This window comes from Chlorocebus sabaeus, chromosome 15, assembly GCF_047675955.1.
Source record: "Chlorocebus sabaeus isolate Y175 chromosome 15, mChlSab1.0.hap1, whole genome shotgun sequence".
In the NCBI taxonomy this organism is placed as follows: domain Eukaryota; kingdom Metazoa; phylum Chordata; class Mammalia; order Primates; family Cercopithecidae; genus Chlorocebus; species Chlorocebus sabaeus.
This window is the reverse complement of record NC_132918.1, coordinates 49452576-49477386: the sequence shown is the minus strand read 5'-3', so window position 1 is coordinate 49477386 and position 24811 is coordinate 49452576. Positions and strand designations below refer to the sequence as shown.

Sequence of the window (24811 nt, the reverse complement as noted above, 5' to 3'; positions counted from 1 at the left end):
ACTTTGGGAGGCCGAGGCGGGCGGATCATGAGGTCAGGAGATGAGACCATCCTGGCTAACACGGTGAAACCCCGTCTCTACTAAAAATGCAAAAAATTAGCCAGGCATGGTGGCGGGCACCTGTAGTCCCAGCTACTAAAGAGGCTGAGGCAGGAGAATGGCGTGACCTGGGAGGCGGAGCTTGCAGTGAGCCGAGATCCCGCCACTGCACTCCAATCTGGGAGACAGAGCAAGACTGTCTCAAAAAACAAACAAACAAAAAAACAGAAATAACGTTCAACTTTTTTTTTTTTAGACGGAGTCTCACTCTGTTGCCAGGCTGGAGTGCTGTGGCGCCATCTTGGCTTACTGCAATCTCCACCTCCCGGGTTTAAGCCATTCTCCTGCCTCAGCCTCTCGAGTAGCTTGGATGACAGGCATGCGCCACCATACCCGACTAAATTTTGTATTTTTAATAGAAACGGGGTTTCACCATGTTGACTAGGCTGGTTTTGATCTCCTGACCTCGTGATCCCCCCACCTTGGCCTCCCAAAGTGCTGGGATTACAGGCGTGACCCACTGCACCTGGCCCATGTTCGGTTATTAGTAGAACTACTACTTCATTCTCTCGTTTACATAGCATTATGTACAAATAATTGTACTTTGGGTTTGTCTACCTCAATTTTAATTACACAGACCTTATGGTTAGAATTATTTAAATGCTGATTTTTTTCTGTTAAGGGACTGTCAAAACTGCTTATCTTGAGGGCATAAGGATTGCTTTTATGTCTGTGAATGAAAAGTACATGTGTAGAGCAACTGAATGCTACTTTCAGTTAAAAATTTTGTTTCCTGTTTCTTTTTCTTTCAAACTGAAATATTTTATTCAAAAACTGACAAACATATATATATATGAGTTTTTTGTTTTGTTTTCACTTAGAAATGCCATATATTCCTGAACTATTTAACAGATCTTGAGCCTGTTTTTTTATCTCTAATGCATACAGAATTATTTAATTCACAAGGATCCTTCAGGTAGTTTATTAAATTGAGCCTTTGTAATCATATTTTAAAATAATAATCACATATCTGTGGTTATACAAATAACTATTGATAGTTATTCACATATTTAAGTGGTAATAATTATACATCATATATATAAATGTTATGTGTGTAACATTTACATAGTGATTACTGTGTGCCAGGAACTATTCTAAGTGCTTTACTTATAATAACTTTTTTCGGGCTATTGTAGGGTTTTAATGTGTTAAGATACTATTGATAGTCCTTATTTGACAAATGAGGAAAAAGCACAGAGAAATTGAGCGACTTGTCTAAGGTCACACAACTGGGATTTGAACCAAACTGTCTGACCCCAAAATTTGTGCTTTCAACCAGTGTGCTGAAGTTTGAACTTTGGCATATTTCTGAATATATTTAAAACTCAAAAACATTCTCTCTTTTAAGCCATTAGAAAAAATTTGAGTGCCCCTTGCTTATAAAATATTATTTAAAAGAGAATCAGAGAGTTCCCTACTCATTTAAAAAATGATCTTTTCAAAGGGTGGGTAAAACAACATGTTGTGAAGTCTTTTTTTTTCAAGTAGACATAGATGAGATATTTTGTCTGTGAGGATTTCTTATCCTGCAAAGAAAATCCAAAGAAACAAGTTTAGAAAGTATGGCAGGAGTGAACCCTTCTGGAGTTCATAAGATCCAAAAACAATATATGCATAAAAATGAGTAATTGGCATAGCACTACCCTAATTCTTCTACATAGAACAATGCTATGTTAAGACTGTAGGCCTGGTGATTTTTAGTTACATGAGAGTAAAGAGGGATGTCATACCCCTTCCCCAGTTATTTGGAGCTAAAGGAAATAAAGTTGCGCTCTGAGCAAAATTTCTGTACTACAAACCAAAACAGAGTTTGTTTTGACTGTAGAGTGTAGAGGTACTGTTTTAAGATGGATAGGGATGGTCCCAGAGGCAGAAGTAGTTGTAACTGAGTAAGCAGTAATACAAGTAATGTTACTCTACTGTGCATGGAAAACACTGGTTCAATAGGAGGAAAAGATTCATCTAGAGTAATAAAAAAGGATTCCAAAGAGGTAGGCATGGTACTGCCTATTCAAGCACAGTTGATGGGGAAGGGGATTCTGGTCCAGAAGAATTACTGTTTCCTTGGCAACACCGTTGTCTTAGCTGAGAGATTCTTAAGGCTGCATAAAACTCCTTGTCATGCCTCTGTACTCACCACAATGCCTTTTGATAATTTGTCTTTCCAAATAGCTACTAACAGATAAAAAAATTCAGTGAAAGATATAGATAAAAACACTATGGTAAATGGTGATAATTGTTGTAACCAAGTGATGAGCACATGGGAGTAGTGGTAAGAAACGGCATTCATTATTACTATTATCACTCTTCTCCCTACTTTTGTAAGTGAGCATTTCTATAATAAAATGCATTGGTCACTTAACAATCCAGGTATTTACGCTACTTGACTATATTTCTTTTTCATAAATGTAATAATTGGCCTGCTTTTAAGTATATCAGGCTCTGCACTCAGTCATTGCAATTCAGGTGCATCTTATTTTTTTTATTTTTTATTTTTGTGAGATGGAGTCTTTCTCTCTCGCCCAGGCTGGAGTGCAGTGGCACGGTCTTGGCTCTGTGCAACCTCTGCCTCCTGGGTTCAAGCGATTCTCCTGCCTCAGCCTCCCGAGTAGCTGGGACTACAGGCGTGTGCCACCATGCCTGGCTAATTTTTGTATTTTTGTAGAGATAGGGTTTCACCATGTTGGCCAGGCTGGTCTCGAACTCCTGACCTCAAGTGATCCACCCGCCTTGGCCTCCCAAAGTGCTGGGATCACAGGCGTGAGCCACCACACTTGACCTTCAGGTTCCCTGTAGATGTGCTGATAAAACGTGGTGTCTGAATTTGCAAGGTTGCAGAACATGCCCTGGATTGTGAAAAATTGACCGAAGTATCAATTGTCAGGATGCTTGGTCATCAACCAGCTAAACTTCCTGATACGGTTTGGCTGTGTCCCCACCCACATCTCACCTTGAATTGTCATCATCCCCACGTCAAGGGCAGGGCCTGGTGAAGACAATTGAATCATCAGGTGGTTTCAAACCCCTGTACTGTTCTTGTGGTAGTGAATAAGTCTCACGAGATCTGATGGTTTTATAAATGGGAGTTCCCCTGCACAAGCTCTCTTGCCTGCCGCATGTGAGACGTCCCTTTACTTTTCTTTGTCTTCTGTCATGATTGCGAGGTCTCTCCAGCCATGTGGAAATATGAGTCAATTAAACCTCTTTCCTTAATAAATTACCCAGCCTTGGGTATGTCTTTATTAGCAGCATGAGAACAGACTAATACACTTCCCTTAGAGGTACTTCTGAGTCATGTTTCCTAACAGGCTTGTTTCTAATTATTTCATTGACCATATCTTTACATCGCTCTTTCTTAAATCAGACAGTAGATGTTCTGAAGGTTGATACTCCTCTTTTGTGGGGTAATGATATAATTTCTTCTTGTATTAACCATCCCTTCATCCTTTAAATTTGCCTTGGTTAATTCGCTAGTTGTCTTTTCTGTCTTTATCTTTCTCAAAGCTAATAAATATTCTGTTAAAGCCTTCTTCTATTTTTAAATGAATTAGTATATTAGAGGAGTATTAAAACTACTATTAAATTAAGTATTAAATTAAGTATTAAAGCTACTGTTTGTTTTATAAAAAGCATCTCAGCATTCCAGCTAAGTGAAGGAGGAGTGATAGAATTATAAAATTATCATTTTGATGATTAATGGCTCTAAGCCGTGATCATCAGTGGCTGCTGATATTGTAAGAGGAGAAACAACCAGACATTTGTGCCTCTGGTAGAACTACACAGCATTATCAATGAAGCGTTCTTGCCAGAACATCAAATCTGAATCTAACCAAGCCTCTAGATCTAACTACCAATGTAGAGGAAATACAGAGAGGATGAAGGAGTATGGTAAATGACATTATGGAGTTAGAGATAAGAGTTAACACAATTCCAAAGGTGGAAAACTCTGTAGGACCAACAGTGAGGAATCTGTAAAAGAGACTTAAGAATGCTATTACTAGTTCTAATCTGTGGACCCTATTTGGATTTGAACAAACTAGAAAAACATTTATGATGAGTTTGGGGAAATTTGAACACTAAGTGAATAGTGATGACTTTTTAAAATTATATGTGAAATTATACCTGGAAATTACTTTAAAATAATAATGCAGGAACAGGATGGGAGAGTGAGTGAAGGTATGGTTGAAACAAGATTAGTCTTTTTTAAAAAAAATTCAGTGTATATATTTTTAAATTTTGTTTGGCATTGCCTTTAGATAGAGAATAGAGAAGATGGCAGCTTTTTTCTCATGTTAATTAGAAACTTCTTTCTAATTGCTTTCAAAAAGTGACCCAAGGCTTCGAAACCAAAGCATTCATTCACTCACTCTCTAGTCAACATCCATGGAATGTCTACAACTAAGCCCGTGTGCCCTGTGCTGACCTAGCTACTGAAAATAAAATTGTGGGTTCAAATAGCAATGCTTAAAATAATTTAAACTGCCTAAAAATATTGCACCTGTGAATCCATTTTAGTATTTTTAGGGAATTTACTACTGGGCTTTGTAATTTCAAACTTTAGAAAGGCCTTAGAGCAGGATTTATAAAACTTGAAAACTGTGAGTGTAAATAAATAATTCCAGGCCAGGCATGGTGGTTTAAACCTGTAATCCCAGCACTTTGGGAGGCTGAGGCGGGTAGATCACCTGAGGTCAGGGGTTTGAGACCAGCCTGGCCAACATAGTGAAACCCCGTCTATACTAAAAATACAAAAATTAGCCCGGTGTGGTGGCATGCACCTGTAGTCCCAGCTAGTTGGGAGACTGAGGCGGGAGAATCACTTGAACCCAGGAGGCAGAGGTTCAGTGAGCTGAGACCACGCCATTGCACTCCAGCCTGGGTTGACAGAGTGAGACTCTGTCTCAAAAAATAATAATAATTCCAAACATTCTACATTCTTAGATAAAATATGTAACTTATTTCCCAAACAGTATAGGGGAAATATTGACAGCATTTAAAATGCATCTTAATGTATTTTAAAACTTTTTAAATATATTTTTAAAACATTAAAATGTAGCAAGTGTATACCATAGAGGCAGTGAATTAAGAGAGGAATAGAATTGAGCAGTAACAAGATGAAAATGGAAAGACAAACTCTTCCTCAGTGTAAGTAACCAGTGCTGTAAATTTGCTGTGCCTGGTACAAATGTTAACTGTATAAACAGAGGTTGAGGATTTTCTGCAAATAATAAAAGAAGTATCAATGCAGATTATTCTGGGAGAAGAATGGCAAAGAAAATCCACAAAAGTGTTTTAGCAGAACTTGGGTAACAGAGGACTGAAAGAGAGAATTTCCCAGACCCACAAAGCAAATAAATAATTTTCCCCAGTCTCTTAGTAAGGAGGGTTGAAATTAAATTCAAAATGTTAATGTTTGTTGTTTATTGTTTTTTGAACACAATTATTTTTAAGTTACTTATGGCCTATTAAGCTGTATAGCATTTTCACTTCACAACACAGTACAATTATTTTTCATTATATTCATAAACACCTTTCTTAAAGAACTCGAGTTCATTCATTGCATGAATATTATGTACCCATTAAAAAGAACAAACTGGATCTATGAAAAGTAGTCTCAAAGAGTTAACTGGAAGTGCTTGCAGGTAAAAAAACAAGATACTGGAGAGTAGAATATGATAACAGTTTTGTAAATGAATAGGCTCAAAACTCATTTACAAATGTGTATATATGCACACATTTTAAAAAATCTATATAAAATTATATAAGCATGAAGAAAATAGAGAAGGGTTCATAGTAGGTAGTTAACAGGTTCCTAAGAGAAGCGGAGGTGCAGAATGGTAGTGTTTTGAAGATAAGAAAAAAGATAAGAGAAAACCAAAGTTAAAAGAAAAAAAAAGAAAACTTCTTTTAAAAAAAAAAAGCATTGATTTGGTGACATTGTTTATGTATGTATGCATTGTTATCTATTTGTCTGTGTGTAATAAGGATTTTTTAATATTAAATAAATAAGATTCTGGTTCAAAGAGTGATGAAAATATTAAGTGGCACTCCACACGATTTTCTTGGTTCTTGAAGTTTGAGCTTCACTACAAAAAGAATCTCCATTCGGTTGCTTTTATCTACCCTACAGTGTTGGTTAATGCCAAATCCAAATTTGTAAATTTAATTTGGAATTATTTCTGAAAATAAATTTTGTGGACAATATGATGATAAGTCACAGGAAAAAAATATATGCAGGTAAAATATTTAAAAATAAATTCCCTTAATATATTCTAATTGTGATGGTTTCTGCAGCATAATTTAAAATTATGCTATTTTCAGTGTCCAAATAAGAATGTTATCAGTATTACTATTGAGCATCTGGCTGCACATAGTAACTTTTAAAATAATTTTGTTTTAGAATGTACTAATAAAAGACACCTATAGTACACTTTTTCTGCAGTTTAGTTTCTGGTTATAGTTAAGTAAAGCAAAGATTCACTATTTTATATATAGTGCAAGAAAAACGCCTTTTTAAAATAATGGATTATTGAAAAATAAGAGTACAGTTAGGTTTTTTTCCTAGATATTTTTAGATATTTTGCTGTAATGGAATAAAGGGGATGAAATATTTGTAATTGGCATATTATTTTAGATAAATAAACTTTTAGTTTAACTCCTGGAACTCCTGTGATATCTTGAATGAGTAACAAACTTTTTTTTTTTTCCCCCATCCTAGAAAGATATATTTTGGCTAAAGCCCAGCAATTCTGAAGTTTTAATGTCCAAATTAGTTGAGTTCAATTGTTTTTGCAAATTTCGGCTACTATGAGAGTAAAAATTGCCTTTCTTTAAACCTGATATGGTCTAGAAAAAAATAGATGTTTACACCAACAACAAATCATAAATTTCAAATTTAGGCAAGCATATTGCTGAGTACCCCCCTAAAAAAGGAAATAAGAATACTTGATTGTCAGTGGTACTTCGCAGTTTTTATCAGCCTTCATCCAGTTTTGTTTTGTGTTGTTTTTTAATTTTAGATTCAGGGGTACATGTGCAGGTTTGTTACATGGGTATATTGTGTAATGCTGAGGTTTAGGCTTATGATCCCTTTGCCCAAGTAATGAACAAAGTACCGGATAACTTTTTCAACCCCTACTCCCCTATCTCCCTCTCCACTTTTGGAACCCCCAGTGTCTATTGTTATCATCTTTGTGTTTGTGCATACCCAGTGTTTAGCTCCCACTTACAAGTGAGAACATATGGTATTTGGTTTTCTGTTTCTGCATTAATTCGCATAGGGTAGTGGCCTCCAGCTGCATCCATGTTGGTGCAAAGGACATAATTTTTTCTTTCTATGATGGCGAACAAGATTAGGCTTCAGTTGATAATTGTTTAAACTAGATAATGGGTACAGGAGAGTTCAATATTCTCTTTTGTTTGTGTTTTTAAATTCCCATGATAAAAAGCTTTTTTTAAAAAAAAAAAAAAAAACTCTTAGATTTCTGGTTTTGGTCCTGCAAATTTCTCTTAAGTTCAAATTTTTGGATAAAGAATTTACTTTAAAACAAGATTTCTTATGTGTTCTGATATGTCTTATCTACTTTTTTTGGTTTTGTTTGTGAGACGAAGTCTCGCTCTGTCATCCATACAAGCCTAGACTGGAGTACAGTGGCAGGATCTCAGCTCACTGCAACTCCGCCTCCTGGGTTCAAGCGATTCTCCTGCCTCAGCCTCCCAAGCAGCTGGATTACGGGCACCATGCCTGACTGATTTTTGTATTTTCAGTAAAGACAGAGTTTCACTGTGTTGGCCAGGCTGGTCTCGAACTCCTGACCTCAAGTGATCTGCCTGCCTCAGCCTCCCAGTGCTGGGATTTCAGTCATGAGCCACTGCACCTGGACTGTCTTACCTATTTTCAACTAAATGCTTCTTTCTTAAATTTAGTTGGTAAACATTTATTTTTGATAATACATTGGATTTTAAATGTTTTACCTTTCATCATCATTTTTTCTAAACCTGCAAGCTAATCAAACTTTTATTCAACTCCTTTGGGATCTTAATTTCTGTAATATCTATGCGTTTTGTTTCCTGGATAAAAATGTATTTGTAGCTTTCTAATCCAATATATAACCAGTATTAGGCTTCTGAAGATTAGTATCCTGCTACTTACGAAGTTTCCTAACCGTAAATACTAAGTTGACTTTTTTGGTTGTTTTTTTATAGCTTAACTCTTAACTTGCCTCATTGGCTTGAATGCGTTTCCATCACATGGAATCACTTATATTTTTACTTTAGGTACTTGCTACAACCAAGAGACAATGGAAACAAGTCATCCAAAACTGATGACCTGGGGTCTCTTCGATTAAATATATGTTATACAGAAGACTACGTGCTTCCTTCAGAGTACTATGGTCCTTTGAAAACTTTGCTGCTAAAATCACCAGATGTTCAAGTATGTTAAGAATCTTAAGGATATGATTTAACACGAAGTGGCTAAAATAATTGTATAAATGATAAGAAGATTTCAAGAGTATCAAGTCTTATTAAAACAGTAAAAATTATATACATACATATATACACACACACACATTTCTATTTATCTGAACCAGAGTACTATGATTCCTACGTGTGTTCCCACAATCATCTCTGATAAAAAATTTTGAAAATTAAATATCCTGTATAACAGCTTTAATGACATTATTACAGTTACTTTTACAGGCTAATGATTGAACAGTTAATCATGTTTCCCTGATTTTTGTGCTTGTTTTCTACCTTCCTATATGTAGCCAATATCTGCCTCAGCTGCTTACATTTTGAGTGAAATATGTCGAGATAAAAATGATGCTGTTTTGCCCCTTGTACGACTGCTGCTGCACCATGATAAACTTGTTCCTTTTGCCACTGCTGTGGCTGAATTAGACTTGAAGGATACACAGTAAGAGTTATATTTTATTAAATGTTAATTACATGTTGTTGAAATTGGACCTTAGTTTGACAGATTGTTTTCGTAGTCTGAATTTTTTTGTATTGATCAGACTTACTATATAGTAGGCTGAAAAGAAGTACTTAACAAATAACAAAAGGCAGTTAAGCTATCAAACAGTATTCACCTACCTTAAGGACAATTAATGAAGGATGTTTTTTCTTAACTCAGTGAGGAAATTTCGTTTGTTACTAATCTGCTTCTTAGTGTAATGATTCACGTGTCACAAGTAAAAACACCAGAGCAGAAGTGTTTTTTTCTTTATTCATTATGTATCACCCTTATATGCATATGTATGACATTCTAAAAAGCAATCAAGTGACTTCTCATTCACGTCATAGTCTAACACTGTTGTTTTTTTACACACACAGACATACATATACTCTACATTTTTGGTTCATAAATGTGATTTGCCTTTATACACGTATGTGTGTATGTATATACGTATATATGTATGTACGTGTGTATATATATGTGTATTGAGTTTTTTGTTTGTTTGTTTTTAAGACGGAGTCTCGCTTTTTCACCCAGGTTGGAGTGCAGTGGCATGATCTTGGCTCACTGAAGCTTCTGCCTCCTAGGTTCAAGTGATTCTCCTGCCTCAGCCTCCTGAGTAGCTGGGATTACAGGCACTCGCCACCACACCCAGCTAATTTTTGTATTTTTAGTAGAGATGAGGTTTCACCATGTTGGCCAGGCTAGTCTCACATTGCTGACTTCAAGTGATCCACCTGCTTCAACCCCGCAAAGTGTTGGGATTACAGGCGTGAGCCATCACACCTGGCCATTATTTTTATATATTTTTGGTAAATTTGAAAAACCTAATGGCAGCAAACTTTTAAATAAATGGTAAAAATTACTAAAATTGTAGGTCACTTATGCCTTCTAGTACGCCTTAATCTATTTCAACTCAATGCTGCTTTCGTAAATTGGTCAAGTATGTTATATTTTTGGTTTCACAATCTTTGTTTACTACATTTGGTTTCATCTATTTCTGTTTCAGAGATGCAAACACAATTTTTAGAGGAAATTCCTTGGCTACCCGATGTCTGGATGAGATGATGAAAATAGTGGGAGGGCACTACCTGAAAGTAACATTAAAACCTATTCTTGATGAGGTACAGAATATATCTCCAACAGTGATAGTTTGTGACCTCATGATAGTTGCTCTTTTATCAAGTGATCTATTGATGGGAAGGGTTCATTCATTTATGTGTTCCTCAAAAAATAAGACTGAACACTTTAGAAGCAAATTATTTACTTCTCTATCAATGGATTTTTACTCAAAAGGCACAGTATAGTATGGTCTACATTATTTCTTTGTTACGGGATTTCTATCTTAGCCGGAGTTCCAAATATATGACAAATACTTTTTGATATTGTGTTTTAAGAAAATTGCATATATTATCCCTGCATAGGGCGTTTTACGCTTAAAATTTAAATTTCTATAATTACCTTTTATCATCAGAACAATAACAGTTTTTTCATTTTGTCAGATTACTTAGAAAAAATCATTAACTGCAAAATTTATTTTTCAGATATGTGACTCCTCAAAATCCTGTGAAATAGATCCTATTAAATTGAAAGAGGGAGATAATGTAGAAAATAATAAGGTAAGTCCTTGTTATATTGTTTATAATTGTGTTAAAATTGTTCTTAATGGTGTAACCTTTCTCCCACTTACATCGTAATAAAGCCAGATAGAGGGAAGCAATGCTGTTTATTCTTTACATAAGCCTTTACTATTAGCAGCATTTCCTAGGATTAGTTTTTAGAATGTTATTTCCTCAGTGGTTTCACTTTATTTTTGTTCTTGATTGTCTCTTTTTGTCTCTAGGAACAATAGTGAATTTAAGCTATAGCTAGTTACAAGCCCTGTTCTAGCCATTCCTTTGGGCTCAAACTGATCAGGCTAAGTGACACAGTGACTTGATCAGTCATTACTTTCAGTGGCCTCTGAAAAAGCAGTGATTGTGTTAGGGTCACACATTTTTACTGCAATGGATAATAGTGTCACAACGTCCTGTGCTTGTGTATCTGAGTTATTTTGTGATTTCCTTTTGGATCATTTTATTCCCTGTTGCTTCTTGTGAGGTTTATTCATAGATTCACCTCTTAACGCCTAGCAAATCTAAATTTAACTTATTAAATTAAGTCAGTATATAAATTGTCCTTAAACCAAATGAGTTTGGAAAAGGGAAACAGTGCTTTAAAAAATGTTAGATAGTGACTGTCTAATAAACCTCATTTTCTTACATTTTTCTTTCATGAAGGCTATTGAAGATGTGTGAACATCAAAATCTTAATGTTTCCCTTTTTAAATCCCGCAGGAGAATCTGCGCTACTACGTAGACAAGTTATTCAGTACAATTGTAAAATCAAGTATGAGCTGTCCCACTGTAATGTGTGATATCTTTTATTCTCTAAGGCAGATGGCTACTCAGAGATTTCCTAGTAAGTGCCTTGTTTTACTAAAACATGCCATTTCTTTTTCTTTACTTTTTTGTAGATATTAATTACATGTTTGGTTTGTGCAAAGGTATTTATTTATTTGTTTATTTTTGAGACAGAGTCTCGCTCTGTCACCCCAGCTGGAGTGCAGTGGTGCTATCTCGGCTCACTGCAACCTCCATCTCCCAGGTTCATGCCATTCTCCTGCCTCAGCCTCCCGAGTAGCTGGGACTACAGGCACCCGCAACCACGCCTGGCTAATTTTTTGTATTTTTTGTAGAGATGGGGTGTCACCGAGTTAGCCAGGATGGTCTTGATCCCCTGACCTCGTGATCTGCCCGCCTTGGCCTCCCAAAGTTCTGGGATTACAGGCGTGAGCCACTGCTCCTGGCCTAAGGTTTTTAAGTACAACCTTCTTTAGTTTTTCAAAATGATTCTAGCTTTCTCATAAGAAATCTGATTTTTCTTGAAATCTCAAAATACATATTCCATTTTATTTCAGTATAATGCAACTTTATACAAAGAGCAAATCAAAATCACCGTTAAAGAAAGGCAAAAATTTAGAACTGTAACATTGTATAAGTAAGCATTTATACCAGATGCTTATGAGGGTTAAAAATACCTTTGTTATTTATACCAACTATCTTTTCCAGCTGCATGCATTCAGATGGTGAGAATCTTTAGTTCCATAAAATTGACTAGATTTGACAGTATGAGAATGCTAATAAGGTTTTGGTGGTGAGAGGTTTTTATAGAAATGGCCTTAGACGTTAGAAACCTTTCTGTTGCAACATACATAGAGTTTTAAGGTACATGTATCAGTTACTGGCATATTTTAATTTTGAAAAAGTAGCTATGTCAAGGTTTTGCTTAGAAACTTTTCATTAAATTCAGAGTTACTGTCGCTGTTAATACTTAGAATTATTCACATTTTAATATATCTCTGATAAGTAAATAAACTAGCTATGGCTAGCTTTCCAGATCTGTCTATAATGGGAGGTGGTGGATAGGAGGGTAGAATTAGGCAGGTACTTAAATTATCCGTCTTAACCAGCTGTGCAAAACTGTGAGTTTATTTCTGTAACCATCTGAAGAGATTTTGCAGTTTTATGTTCTTTTAAGTGTGTGCTCACCCTGTGCACACATGTGTGCAGTTAACCGCCCTTCTGCTAAATTGACCCATTACTAAATTAGTGGGGCTGAGTTGTCTAACGTAGATAAATTCATATCTAAATGTCTTTGCTAATTATAGTTGCAAATAAGTAAGTAAATCTAATCTTCATAACAAAAATAAGGGGAGCCAGAGGCACACGGAAAAGTGAAATGCTCATTGAAATTTTATTTTTAAATAGTTAGATCATGATAACCACATTGACTACTTAGTAACACACACAGTGTTAGTGTATTAGCCTCCATTATCTCCTGTTGTCATCTTCACAAAACCACATGAGGTAGGTACTACTCCCATTAGGTGAGAAACAAAGGTTTAGAGAAGCTGAGTAACTTTACCAAGGTCTATGGCATGGCCAACAGGCAAGCAGGGCCTCAAACCTGGGCCTGGTCTACTCCAAACCACATGCTGCCATTCACTATACTCTATTTGGCCTTAAATCTGTTTTAGCTGTTTAATTCTTCTTTATATAAATGATCTTAAACACTTTTTGGATTTTTTTTTGTTTGTTTTTGTTTTGAGACCGAGTTTCACTCTTGTTGCCCAGGCTGGAGTGCAATGGCATAATCTCGGCTCACTGCAGCTCTGCCTCCTGGGTTCCCAGCCTCCCCAGTAGGTGGGATTACAGACATAGGCCTCCCCGCCTGACTGATTTTGTATTTTTAGTAGAAACGGGCTTTCTCCATGTTGGTCAGGCTGGTCTCGAACTCCTGACCTCAGGTGATCCACCCGCTTCAGTCTCCCAAAGTGCTGGAATTACAGGTGTGGGTCACCGTGTCCAGCCAACACTTTATGTTTTTATATACATGCAGATGTATCTCCTTAGTTATGTTTTTGTTGACTTAATATGGTCATCATATCCTCAGTAGACTATAGTAGTGACAGTTTTGTTGCCATAAGTGTTTCATATTCTGTCATTTTTGTTGTTTTTACTACCCTAGAAGAATGGGGAAAGGAGAGGTAGGAGGGCAGGGCAGACAGCAGGTAAAAAGCAGATATTATTAAACAATGACAAATTAAATGACTTGTTAATGGTTACCTACTGAATGACTTAGAAGAGTTAAAACTCGAACGAAACCTAAAGATTCTTTCCCTCGCCACCTGCTTCTTTTCCCAAACCACCATCCGTCTGATTGTTGGGTAAAGTGTTGACTCCAGTCTGAAACGAAAGTTGTAGGTGAATAATCAAAGCCACCAGTAGTCTTCAGTTCATCTGCATTTTTATTTATGGACTATTGATAGCTTTTTTAAAGTAAACATTTCTGTCTAATTGTTTTTGTTGCATAACTTTTAATATTATCACGATTCTGGGGAGGAAATTGAAACAAGAACCTAAAACTGAAAGTAGCCTTGTATCGTACTCTTAAGGGATTCAGTGTTACCACTAGGTAGTGCTAGATACTACTTTTATTTTTGTCGTAATTTTAGCAGTCTCTTCTTGCAGGTGAGGAAAGAGGTATTTTTCAAATTAAAATATTTCTATAAACCTAACAGCTTTGTCTTTTTTCATATTATTTCTTCTTTTGGATTTTTTAATCATAGGGTGTTTTAATTTTGTCATAAACATCACTATCATTTCATCAACTCGGCTCTTACTAGACAAATTATGTTGCTCTCCTAGTTTACGTGTCTTTTCTATATTTTTTAATTTATCATCTTTGTTTTTTAATTAAGTGTTTTTGTGCATGACATTTCACCATTTTTTTCCTGCAGATGACCCTCATGTTCAGTATTCTGCAGTGAGCAGCTTTGTATTTCTTCGTTTCTTTGCTGTAGCCGTAGTATCACCTCATACTTTTCATTTGCGACCTCATCATCCAGTAAGTGTTTGTTCTTCTGAAAGCTTTATTCCATTTTTTAATTTTTATTAAAATGAAGAAAAGATAAAATAAGTCAATTTCACTGGGCTGTATTTTCTTATAACTGATACTTAAATTTACTCAGCATTTTTCTTGGCCATTTCAGTCTTTCAAGTGAGACTGATAATCCTATTTTTTGTTGTTGTTAAAAGATGTTCTGCAAGAGTGATAAAATGCTAATTATTGAAGGTTAGTGATGAGTACAAAGGGGATTTATTATATTTTTTCATATGCTACTGTGTGTGTTTATAAATTTCCATAAGATTTTTTTTCATTAGTTATGGGTTTCATTTTGATAGGTATTTTATTTAAACAAAATCTGCCTTCTTGATTTATTAAAATAGTTTAATTTTGCAGATATTTTTAAATTTCACGGAAATTTGAAGAGGCTCCTTTCTCTAAGAAGGCTATAAGAGAAATTCCATTTAATTTAGAAACAGCATCTAAGATAGAAGATTTCAGTAGCAATGAAACTGACAGCATATAATTAGAAAATATTAAATGGCAGGTGAACTGGATAAGCATGAACAGTTAAAACAGAAAAAGAAACTAAGAATGCAGTGTAGTGAAAGGTGTAGGAACTTTTATTGGAATATAACTTGTTAAATATATCAGTATTTTTACTTTTTATTTACCTGAGGTAATACTGTAAACATGTGAGATTTAAAAATTTTTTAAGCATATAATCTTGTGTTCTGGAGTCCTATTTAATTATCAAAAATCTAAATCTCCACTGCATAGATTTACATGTTTATTTCTTAATTTTTAAAATTCTCTATTTTTGCTATACTTCTGATTCCTTCTTATATGGTATAATTTGGCTAATTCTTTAAGCTTTTATGTTCCAAATACTTTATAATCTTATCTAATTGCTCTTAGTTGCTGATTTGTATAACAAATAATAATAATAGCCCACATTTATTTAGTGCTTTGTACTAGGCCTTGTTCTAACTACTTTATGTTTTAGCTTATTTGGTCCTCCTAGCAACCCTGTGAGGTAAATTCTGTTATCATCCACATGTGCAGATAAGGAAATCACAATAGAGTAACTTTTCCACGCTCACACGGCTGACAAATTATGATTTGATTTTACTCAGTTTGAACTGGATTTAACTGGGATTCAAATTCAGTCAGTCTTTATCGTCTGTAAGCTTAATCCTATCCCTTCCAACCTCTTAGACAGATGTTCAGGTACCTACAGTGTATCATTTCATGCTCAGTACTAGAGATGCAGTGATGAATAAGATACTCTTTGCCCTTAGGAAATTCACAGCCAAGAGGAGTTGCTCAATAGTGTAGGGAAAACAATGAGTTTTAGAGTTAAACCAAGTTCTGAATACCCATTTCTCCTCTCAACAACTACATGACATTAACACTCACTTAACTTTGTGAGTACTGAATAGAACCATGTTGCAGTGGCAGCACCACGCCATTTCTTGCCAAAGGATAAATGGTCTGTGAGTAGCCCCAGCAGAGAGTGGGCCAGTGTCCTTTTGTTCACAGGGCTGTCCATTCTGTGGCTTTGTTACTAAAGCTGCACAGAACTCTGAGGCAATGAAAGCGTGGTAGCAACATTCTGGACATAAACAGAACACCTACTTCTGAACTTGTGAGTCTGCCTTGTATTCATACTTGAATTTGCGCATTCCAGTAACAGATGTTGATGGATACTTAGGTTGGTTCCATGACTTTGCTATTGTAAATAGTGCTGCAAGAAAACGTGAGTGCAGGTGCCAGGACATCTTTAAGATTATTATTTTCTTCAAAGGCAGAGAATTGTGGGGACCTTTTATAGATATAATGAAATCCCAAATGTTACAGCTAAAATGTTTTCTGAATAGCCTTAATTTAGGTGTGTTTCTATTTTATAAGTATATTATAATGATCATATTTCAGATATTCCTTCTTTTCCAGATTGCCTTATATTCTGATCATCTCTTCCCTTCACATTCATTGCCTATTTTCAATGTGGGGGCAGGGGGGTACTAAAATATTAAGGAATGTGAGCCAAAAATTGAACTAAAGCTTTTCTGTATCTAAATTTTTCTTGGTATGTCTTCAGATGCAAGATATTGTTTGCTTGAATCCTTAAAACAAATAAAAATAGTCTGTGTTTTGATAGAAACTTACACAAATATATGGATTGGTGAAAATTCAGCAGGGTATACATTTAAGATCTATTCATTTTGTCATATGTAAATTATATCTCAATTAAAAAAAAAAATGAAGGAGCAAAGATTTCTGAGGGAACACCGTTTAGTCAATTTTATATATTACTATATATTACTTCTTTCAGATAGACAGGCCTGAAAAACCTCTTGGATAATAGACCCAAATAATCACCCTCTGGTAAGATCAAAAAGAACTAGGTGACTTCACATTTCCTAAGCTGAATTTAGGTCTTTGCTTCCATGGTGAAAAGAGTTAATTGCAAAAGCCGTTTAAAGTATTGAATATGTTTAGTGGTGAGCTGAGCACAGAAAATTTGGAACACCTAAAACTGCCATTTTAAGTTATAAGGTAGTAAAGTAGATGCCTTTGACATTCCAGAAGTGAATACAATTTGTCAGGTAATCCAAGGTGCCATACTGTATGAAACAACTTACATATAACATTGATAAAATTATGGCTTTGGCCTGTAATCCCAGCACTTTGAGAAGCCAAGACGGGCAGATCACCTGAGGTCAGGAGTTCGAGACCAGCCTGGCCAACATGGCAAAACCCTGTCTCTACTAAAAATACAAAAATTAGCCAAGCGTGGTGGCAGGCACCTGTAATCCCAGCTGCTTAGGAGGCTGAGACAGGAGAATCGCTTGAACCCAGGAGGTGGAGGTTACAGTGAGCTGAGGTTACACCACTACGCTCCAGCCTAGGCAACAGAGTGAGACTCCATCTCAGAAAAAAAAAAAAAATGTGTGTGTGTATGTGTATATATGTGTGTGTGTGTATATATATATATATATATATATATGACTTTTAAAAGCACCACATCTTTAATAATTACTTTGGGAAGAATTGTTAATTATATATGGCTTCTTTAGTCTCTTAATTCCTTAGGCCAGTGAATTGTACCCAGCCTTAGCTAGATTTTAACTGTGTGTGGTTTGAACATTTTTGAGTCATTGTTTTACAGCAATGTAGTTCATTTACTCTACTCTGCTTTTTTATACAAATTGTTTTCTTGAAGACTTAATGGTAGTTTTGGTCTTTTTTATATTCTTTAGGATGCACAGACAATTAGAACATTAACTCTCATCTCAAAAACTATACAAACTTTGGGAAGCTGGGGGAGTCTGTCCAAAAGCAAGGTAAGTCCTTACATCTTTTATTTTGTTTTTACACTTCTAAATGTTGTTACGTCCTATGATCCTTTCTCCTTGACTTACCTTCTTCCAAATTAAAAACTATACATATATATATATACACACACACACACACACAGACACAGTAGCTGTCTTTTAAGTAGATACTCTCTTAGTCACCTGTTAAAGAGGACAGTTTCAGAAGCTGGGCATGGTGACTTGTGTCTTTAATTCCAGGAAGCTGAAGCGGGAAACTCACTTGAGGCCAGGAGTTCAAGGCTGCAGTGCACAATGATGGCACCTGTGAATAGCCATTGCACTCCAGTCCCAGCAACTTAGCAAGACCCTGTCTCTAGAAAATAAAAAAAAATTTTTTTTAATAGTTTAATGAGAACATTAAAAAAAAAAAATGCAGTTTCATGAACACTGCTAAATAAGGCAAAGAGAGCCTAGTAAGGAACTGCAGGACAGTCTGCCTGCCTGCCTGCTTGTGCCATAATCGCATGACAGCTTTGAAAGAAGTCTTCCACTCCAAGCCCTGAATTCTGAAAATATATAATTGAGTCCTTTTAGGCCTTAATCCTCAGCTTAAAAATGCAGTCCATTCTATTCTTAATTCTCTAACACATATAAACCCTGTGTTTGTTTTTTCTTAGTCAAGTTTCAAAGAGACATTCATGTGTGAATTTTTCAAAATGTTTCAAGAAGAAGGATATATTATGGCAGTTAAAAAGGTATGATTATTTTATTCTGGAATTAATATTTATTTCGTATAGCATAGGGGAAATAACATTTTATATATATTATATCAATCCCCAGTTTAAATAATAATGTTTAAACTGTTCATCAAAAAGGCTTCCTTTTTCTTTTTTCTTCTTATACAGGGCTGTGCTTTTCAGCTTTGAAAATACCTAAATAAGTTTAACAACTACTACTTTTGCCAGTGCCTTAGAAACACAAATTACAGATGTCTAGGGTTAGAATTTCTCAAAGTGACACTATTGGCATTTGGGGCCAGATAATTCTTGATTCTGAGGAGCTGGCTTGTGCGTTTCAGGATATTTAGCAGCATCCCTGGCCTCTACCCCTTAGATGCAATAAGTATGCCTCCTGTTTTGACAGCCAAACATGCCTCCAGGTATTGCCAAATGTTCTTTGAGGGACAGAATTGCCTCTGGTTGAGAACCTCTGGTCTCTGGGGGTAAAGGCTTTGTATGGTGCCCGATGTAGAGTGGGCACTTAATTGCCCTAGTAAAAAATATATACATTATTGAACATTTAATGAACAATATAAATTCATGGTAGTAACCTGAGGAAAGTTACTATAAATGTACAAAAGCCTATAGTATATAATATCCGAACACAAGTCCTGCAGCATACAAAAATCACTTCATTTAAAAGTTGAGAATGTTTTGAAAGGATCTTTAATTTCTTGAGTCTTTAGTCCTGAATCGTCTGAACAAAATATAGCATTATTGTAAAATGCTGAAAATTTATAAAGAAAAGTTAACCTTTGAAGTACTGTATCCCATATAGTCTAGAAGTTAAAAATTAAAAAATAAGGAGAGAAATGAATTATATCTAAACTGGGCCTGAAGAAAGTACTGTATTTTATGTATCACACTCTTAACTTAATGAATCCAAATTAACAAAGCCAAATGTTAAAGACTTCATTCAGTTTCTGTAGCATAACTAGCAGTTGGTTGCGAGAGTATTTATTTTGTTGAGGCATACATTTGGGCCTTTCTTTATACTTAGGGTTCTTACAGAGACTTAATAAGTGAAAAATGATGATTTTAAAAAGTCCATTGGAGTGTTTTTCATCTAGAATAGTGCCTGTTTAACCAAAAATTTTTAGACCAACCATTGAAGGCTTTTGAGGAGAAAGTCTTTCAAAAGAATAGGCAAAGAAAAAGCTGCCCTTTTATTTTTAGGACATTGTTGAAACATTTGTGACACTGTAGGCAGACTTTTATTGGCAAGATTATGATGTACTGTCTTTTGTTTGAGGGTTGTTTTTCCATGTTTTGTGACCAAGGCTATGGTAGTATCTGATTTTTTTTTCCCCTGATATAATCAGAATATGTAGAGTTGATAATGTCAGTGGAGAAAGGATTTAAGGGTACCAGGAGTTTAGTCTGTTCCTGAGCTGCCCTGAGTCACCCACTCACATTCTAATGGACTATCGCCACAGTATGCCTCTGTCTCAGATTTGGTTCTAAATCCCTCAGCTGACATAGGATACTTCGCCCTAATATCCTAGTTTCCTTTATTATTTAGTAGTTACAACAAGATATGTGCAGTGCTATAAATTGTAAAAGCTTGTGAAGCTCAATTTCTCATATTGGCACTCTGACTAGTGACATTTACTATTGATGCAGAAGAAAATAAGAGTATAACTCTGAATCATATGCTATTCCCTGCAGTTTAGAAAGGTAACCTGGATAGTTCTATGAACAAGGTGACCATATAATTTGATGTCTAAACCAGAACACTTTTAAGAGTGAAAAATACTGTTAGTGATTATTCTGGGATTATAGGAATGGCCCTGATGGGGATGGTCCTGAGCAAACTGGGACCTATAGTCACCCTGCCTATAGTCCATCTTTAATTACTGGGGTTTCTTTCACTTCATATCTCTGTATTTACCCCATAGTTCCTAAATAAAGTATTGGCTGGGCACAGTGGCTCACACCTGTAATCCTAGCATTTTGGGAGGCCAAAGTGGGCGGATCACCTGAGGTCGGGAGTTGGAGACCAGCCTGGCTAACGTGGTGAAACCCCGTTTCTACTAAAAATACAAAAAATTAGCCAGGCCTGGTGGCACACGCCTGTAATCCCAGCTACTAGGGAGGCTAAGGCAGGAGAATTGCTTGAATCCGGGAGGTAGAGGTTGCAATGAGCCGAGATCATGCCATTGCACTCCAGCTTGGGCAACAAGAGCGAAACGCTGTCTCAAAAAAATAAAATAAACTATTATAAATAATATTTGCTAACAAATCAGTGACTTCAGGTATATATTAAGAAATAAAATATTCACATAACTTAGACTCCATTAGTGGATGGTCCATCTGGGAGAACTGATGCTATGGTAGGGTGCTTCTTCAGTTCTCTTGGATACTTGTACCCACATTACCCATATATAATGCAAAAGGAACTCTGTTCTTGTTCTTTCACTTACCAATATTTTCTCCCAGCAAGCAGAAGTAAACATTCCATTTGAAAACTCCTTAAGTCTGAGCTCTGGTGGGCAATCATCAGCCAGTCTTAGGAGAAAATGACTGTGTCTCCAAATTCTACTTGAGAATAGGCACTGGAGCCTCAATATTATCCTTATTGGAATGTGGTTTGTTTTGTTTAAGTCCTAAGCAGAACAACGTAGAAAAGTATAAAGGAAAAAGCAAAGAAATGCAAACCCTTTCTGAGTTTCTGAGTTTGTAATACCCACCTAATGAACTAAACAAATTGATAGCTCATTTAGGAGGCAAAATAGGATTCTTTAAGAACAAGAATTGTTCCTCAAAATCAAGGTAATGGTAGATTAAAAAAAAAAAAAGAAAAAGAAAAGAATTGTTCCATCCAGGCATGCATGGTGGTTCACGCCTGTAATCCCAGCACTTTGGGAGGTAGAGGCAGGCAGATCACAAGGTCAGGAGTTTGAGACCAGCCTGGCCAATATGGTAAAACCCTGTCTGTACTAAAAATACAAAAATTAGCCAGGCATGGTGGTGGGCGCCTGTAGTCCCAGTTACCCGGGAGGCTGAGGCAGGAGAATCGCTTGAACCTGAGAGGTGGAGGTTGCAGTGAGCCAAGATCACACCATTGCATTCCTGCCTGGGTGACGGAACAAGACTCCATCTCAAAAAAAAGAAAAGAAAAGAAAAAGGAATTGTTCCTTGAAGTGCTAATTTCCCTTTCCCATGAAGAGACAACCAAATACTAAAAAGCCTTTAACCAATCAAGGTAGCATATTTGTGAAGTTAAATGTTCTTCACTGGCTGACCTGGTAAAGATGGATACTATAAATTTTCTTGAGTCACCACATTCCCACATTCTCCATGGAAAGTTTATAAATGGTGATTAGATTTCCAGATTATCCCAGATAACCTGTTTACACTTCAGTCATGACTGTGAAATACCATCTTTCAGAGTTAAAATCAGTTATATATAGTAGAAGTTGGCAAACTTTTCTGTAAAGGGACAGTGAGAAAATATTTTAGGCTTTGCTGATCACATAAGGTCTCTGCCACTTAGTCTTTGTTTTCACAAGGCTTTCACAATCCTAAATGTAACCCTAATTGTTACATTTAGAAATGTAATAGTTACAGGTTGAGTATCCTCTATCAAAAATGCTTGATAAAGTGTTTTGGATTTTGGATTTTTTCAAATTTTGAAATACTTTTATTCATTCTGTCTCTCTCCATGTATATTTTTTTAACTGGTTGAGCATCCCTAATCTGAAAATCCAAAATTCAAAATCCAGAATGCACCAGCAAGCATTTCCTTTGAATATCCTGTTGGCACTCAAAAAGTTTTGGGTGTTTGGAACATTTGGGATTTTCAGATTAGGAGTGTTCGACCTGTATTCTTATGGGCCTTACAAAAACAGGCTACAGGTCAGACGTGGCCCTCTGAGCCATACTTTGGTGATCCTTAACCTATAAGAAAGGGTCACAATCTTATATGTAAAATCATTGGGACCAAAAGTATTTCAGAATTCAGTTTTTCAGAGTTTCAAAAGGTAATCAGTATATACTATATGTAACACCTGCCAGTGGAGCCTCGGGTAGCACCCCACAATCAAATACATTAATTCTTATAGCACAGTGTGTGAATACTTACAGTAAGTAATATAAGCACAGAGTGTAAATAGCCTTACACCAGTTCAGGTTAAGTTATACCCCTAAATGAGTACTTCGAATCAAAGACAAGATTTTAAAACTTTGTATTCAGAACTTTATGTATTTCAGAATTGCAGTTAAGGAATTATGGATTGAATTATTTCTACATGGAAATATGTTCTGGGTTTTAAGTAACTTAAGAACGAAGTTTTAGGCTGGGCACGGTGGCTCACACCTGTAATCCCAGCACTTTGGTAGGCTGAGGCAGACAGATCACTTGAGGCCAGGAGTTCAAGACCAGCCTGGCCAACATACTGTAACCCTGTCTCTACTACAAATACAAAATAATTAGCTGGGTGTGGTGGCACATGCCTGTAATCCCAGCTACTTGGGAGACTGAGGCATGAGAATCACTTGAACCCAGGAGGGAGAGGTTGCAGTGAGCCGAGACTGCACCACTGCACTTCAGTCTGGGCAACAGAGACTCTGTCTCCAAATAAATAAATAAGACTTTTATAATACTTGTCATTTGTAAATTAGGGATTTCCTTTATAATATGTGTTTTGTTTTATAAATTACTATCATGTGTATTCATTAGTAATGAAGAACTTCCCATTATAATCAATGACATGTAAGATAAACTAAATTTTTTATAATGTTCCTTATCACACAGTGTAATATTTCCCCATTTCCCCATTTAGTTCTTGGATGAAATTTCATCTACTGAAACTAAAGAGTCCAGTGGTACGAGTGAGCCTGTGCACCTGAAAGAAGGGTAATTTAATCAAATTAGACGTGAAAGTCATGTATCAGTATAGATATTAAGTAAGTACAAAGAGCGTGGGTCTAAGAGTGAGGAGATCTGGCATTATGTTCTGTGTTAGAACTGCCAAAATTAGCAATCAGGTAAGTCACCTTTACTGTCCTACAAACTTTATGGCAGAAAAGCATGATTTCCTGTGCATACAGTCCTAGAGTTGTTTTGCAATTATAGTGAGATGATGGGTATTTAGAGTACTTTAAAAAAGTAACAGCACTATTTGTCTTAATGTACAGTGTTCATTATAAGTTAAGCAGGGGAATCACTCATTTGGTCCTTTTTTGTTCTGCATAGTAGAATTAAAAATATTAAATTAATTGAAGACCTTAATCCTTTAGTATGGCCAAAATAAATGCAACAGTCATGGATGGCAAAAACATTTCTATATATTTAATATAATCTTACACAACTATTCATGTCATTTAAAATTAAAGGATACTTCTTTGTTTTGGATTAACTTTTAATTTTTGTAGCTAAATGTTTACATCTGTTATGTTGGCAGTGAGATGTATAAAAGAGCTCAGGGAAGAACTCGGATTGGAAAAAAGAATTTTAAGAAACGATGGTTCTGCTTAACAAGCAGAGAGCTCACCTACCACAAACAGCCAGGTAGTTGTGTTTATGCTTTATTATGGGGTTTTTCCTGGTTCTCGGTGTAGGTTTCTTTGCCGCTTATTGTGACTCTAGTGAATCCTTTTAGTAATATTACTATAGTTTGTGGTTTCTCCATACGTACTAAGAATGAAAAAATATTTGACAGTAACCGCATGTATATTATGTTTTTCTCACATTAAATTTCTTGAGTTTCTGAAAATGGTATTCCTTTAGTGTACTCTGTTTTCTAAAAATCCATAGTATTCCATACTGTTATTTATCAAAGAGCCACAGCTAAACCTCTTAGAACATGGGAGTTTCTTTAACTCTCAGAGGCAAAATTGGCAAGATTCAATATCTAATAAATGAGAATATTTCTGTGCTTCATTGGAAAATATCAGCTAGACATTCCCACAGTTACACCATAGATTGTGATACCTATTCTGTTGTCAAATTCATCCTAGGCTCTTAGCCAAGCTAACCCCAAGGTAGATGACTTAATAATTTGCCTTCTGAGAAGACTTTGTTGCCTGTACAAGTGGGCTATTTGTGTAAATGAAGCCATCTTCCTACAGTGTGATTTGAGAGCTGCAGAGAGGCAAAGCTTATCCCTCAGTAGACTGACACAGTCCTTTAAATAAACTGCTTTTGAGTTTATTCCATTGGGGTGATTTTCCACAGAAGGCCAGGTGTGGTGGTTCATGCCTGT

The 24811-nt window shown here is 35.9% G+C and overlaps 1 protein-coding gene across 2 annotated transcripts in view; it reads left to right on the top strand.

Moving 5' to 3' along the window:
- The window catches only part of RASA2 (RAS p21 protein activator 2), a 122989-nt gene that overhangs the window by 69520 nt on the left and 28658 nt on the right, over window positions 1-24811 (top strand). Inside the window, exons 10-19 of one of the 2 annotated variants that reach the window (XM_073023552.1) lie at window positions 8377-8533; window positions 8868-9016; window positions 10068-10182; window positions 10603-10677; window positions 11395-11518; window positions 14400-14506; window positions 17770-17853; window positions 18504-18581; window positions 23390-23463; window positions 24011-24117. In XM_073023552.1, the coding sequence (XP_072879653.1) occupies window positions 8377-8533; window positions 8868-9016; window positions 10068-10182; window positions 10603-10677; window positions 11395-11518; window positions 14400-14506; window positions 17770-17853; window positions 18504-18581; window positions 23390-23463; window positions 24011-24117 (1070 nt within the window). Of the gene's footprint in view, window positions 1-8376; window positions 8534-8867; window positions 9017-10067; window positions 10183-10602; window positions 10678-11394; window positions 11519-14399; window positions 14507-17769; window positions 17854-18503; window positions 18582-23389; window positions 23464-24010; window positions 24121-24811 lie in introns of both variants that reach the window. The other variant, XM_073023551.1, reaches the window with a different exon arrangement.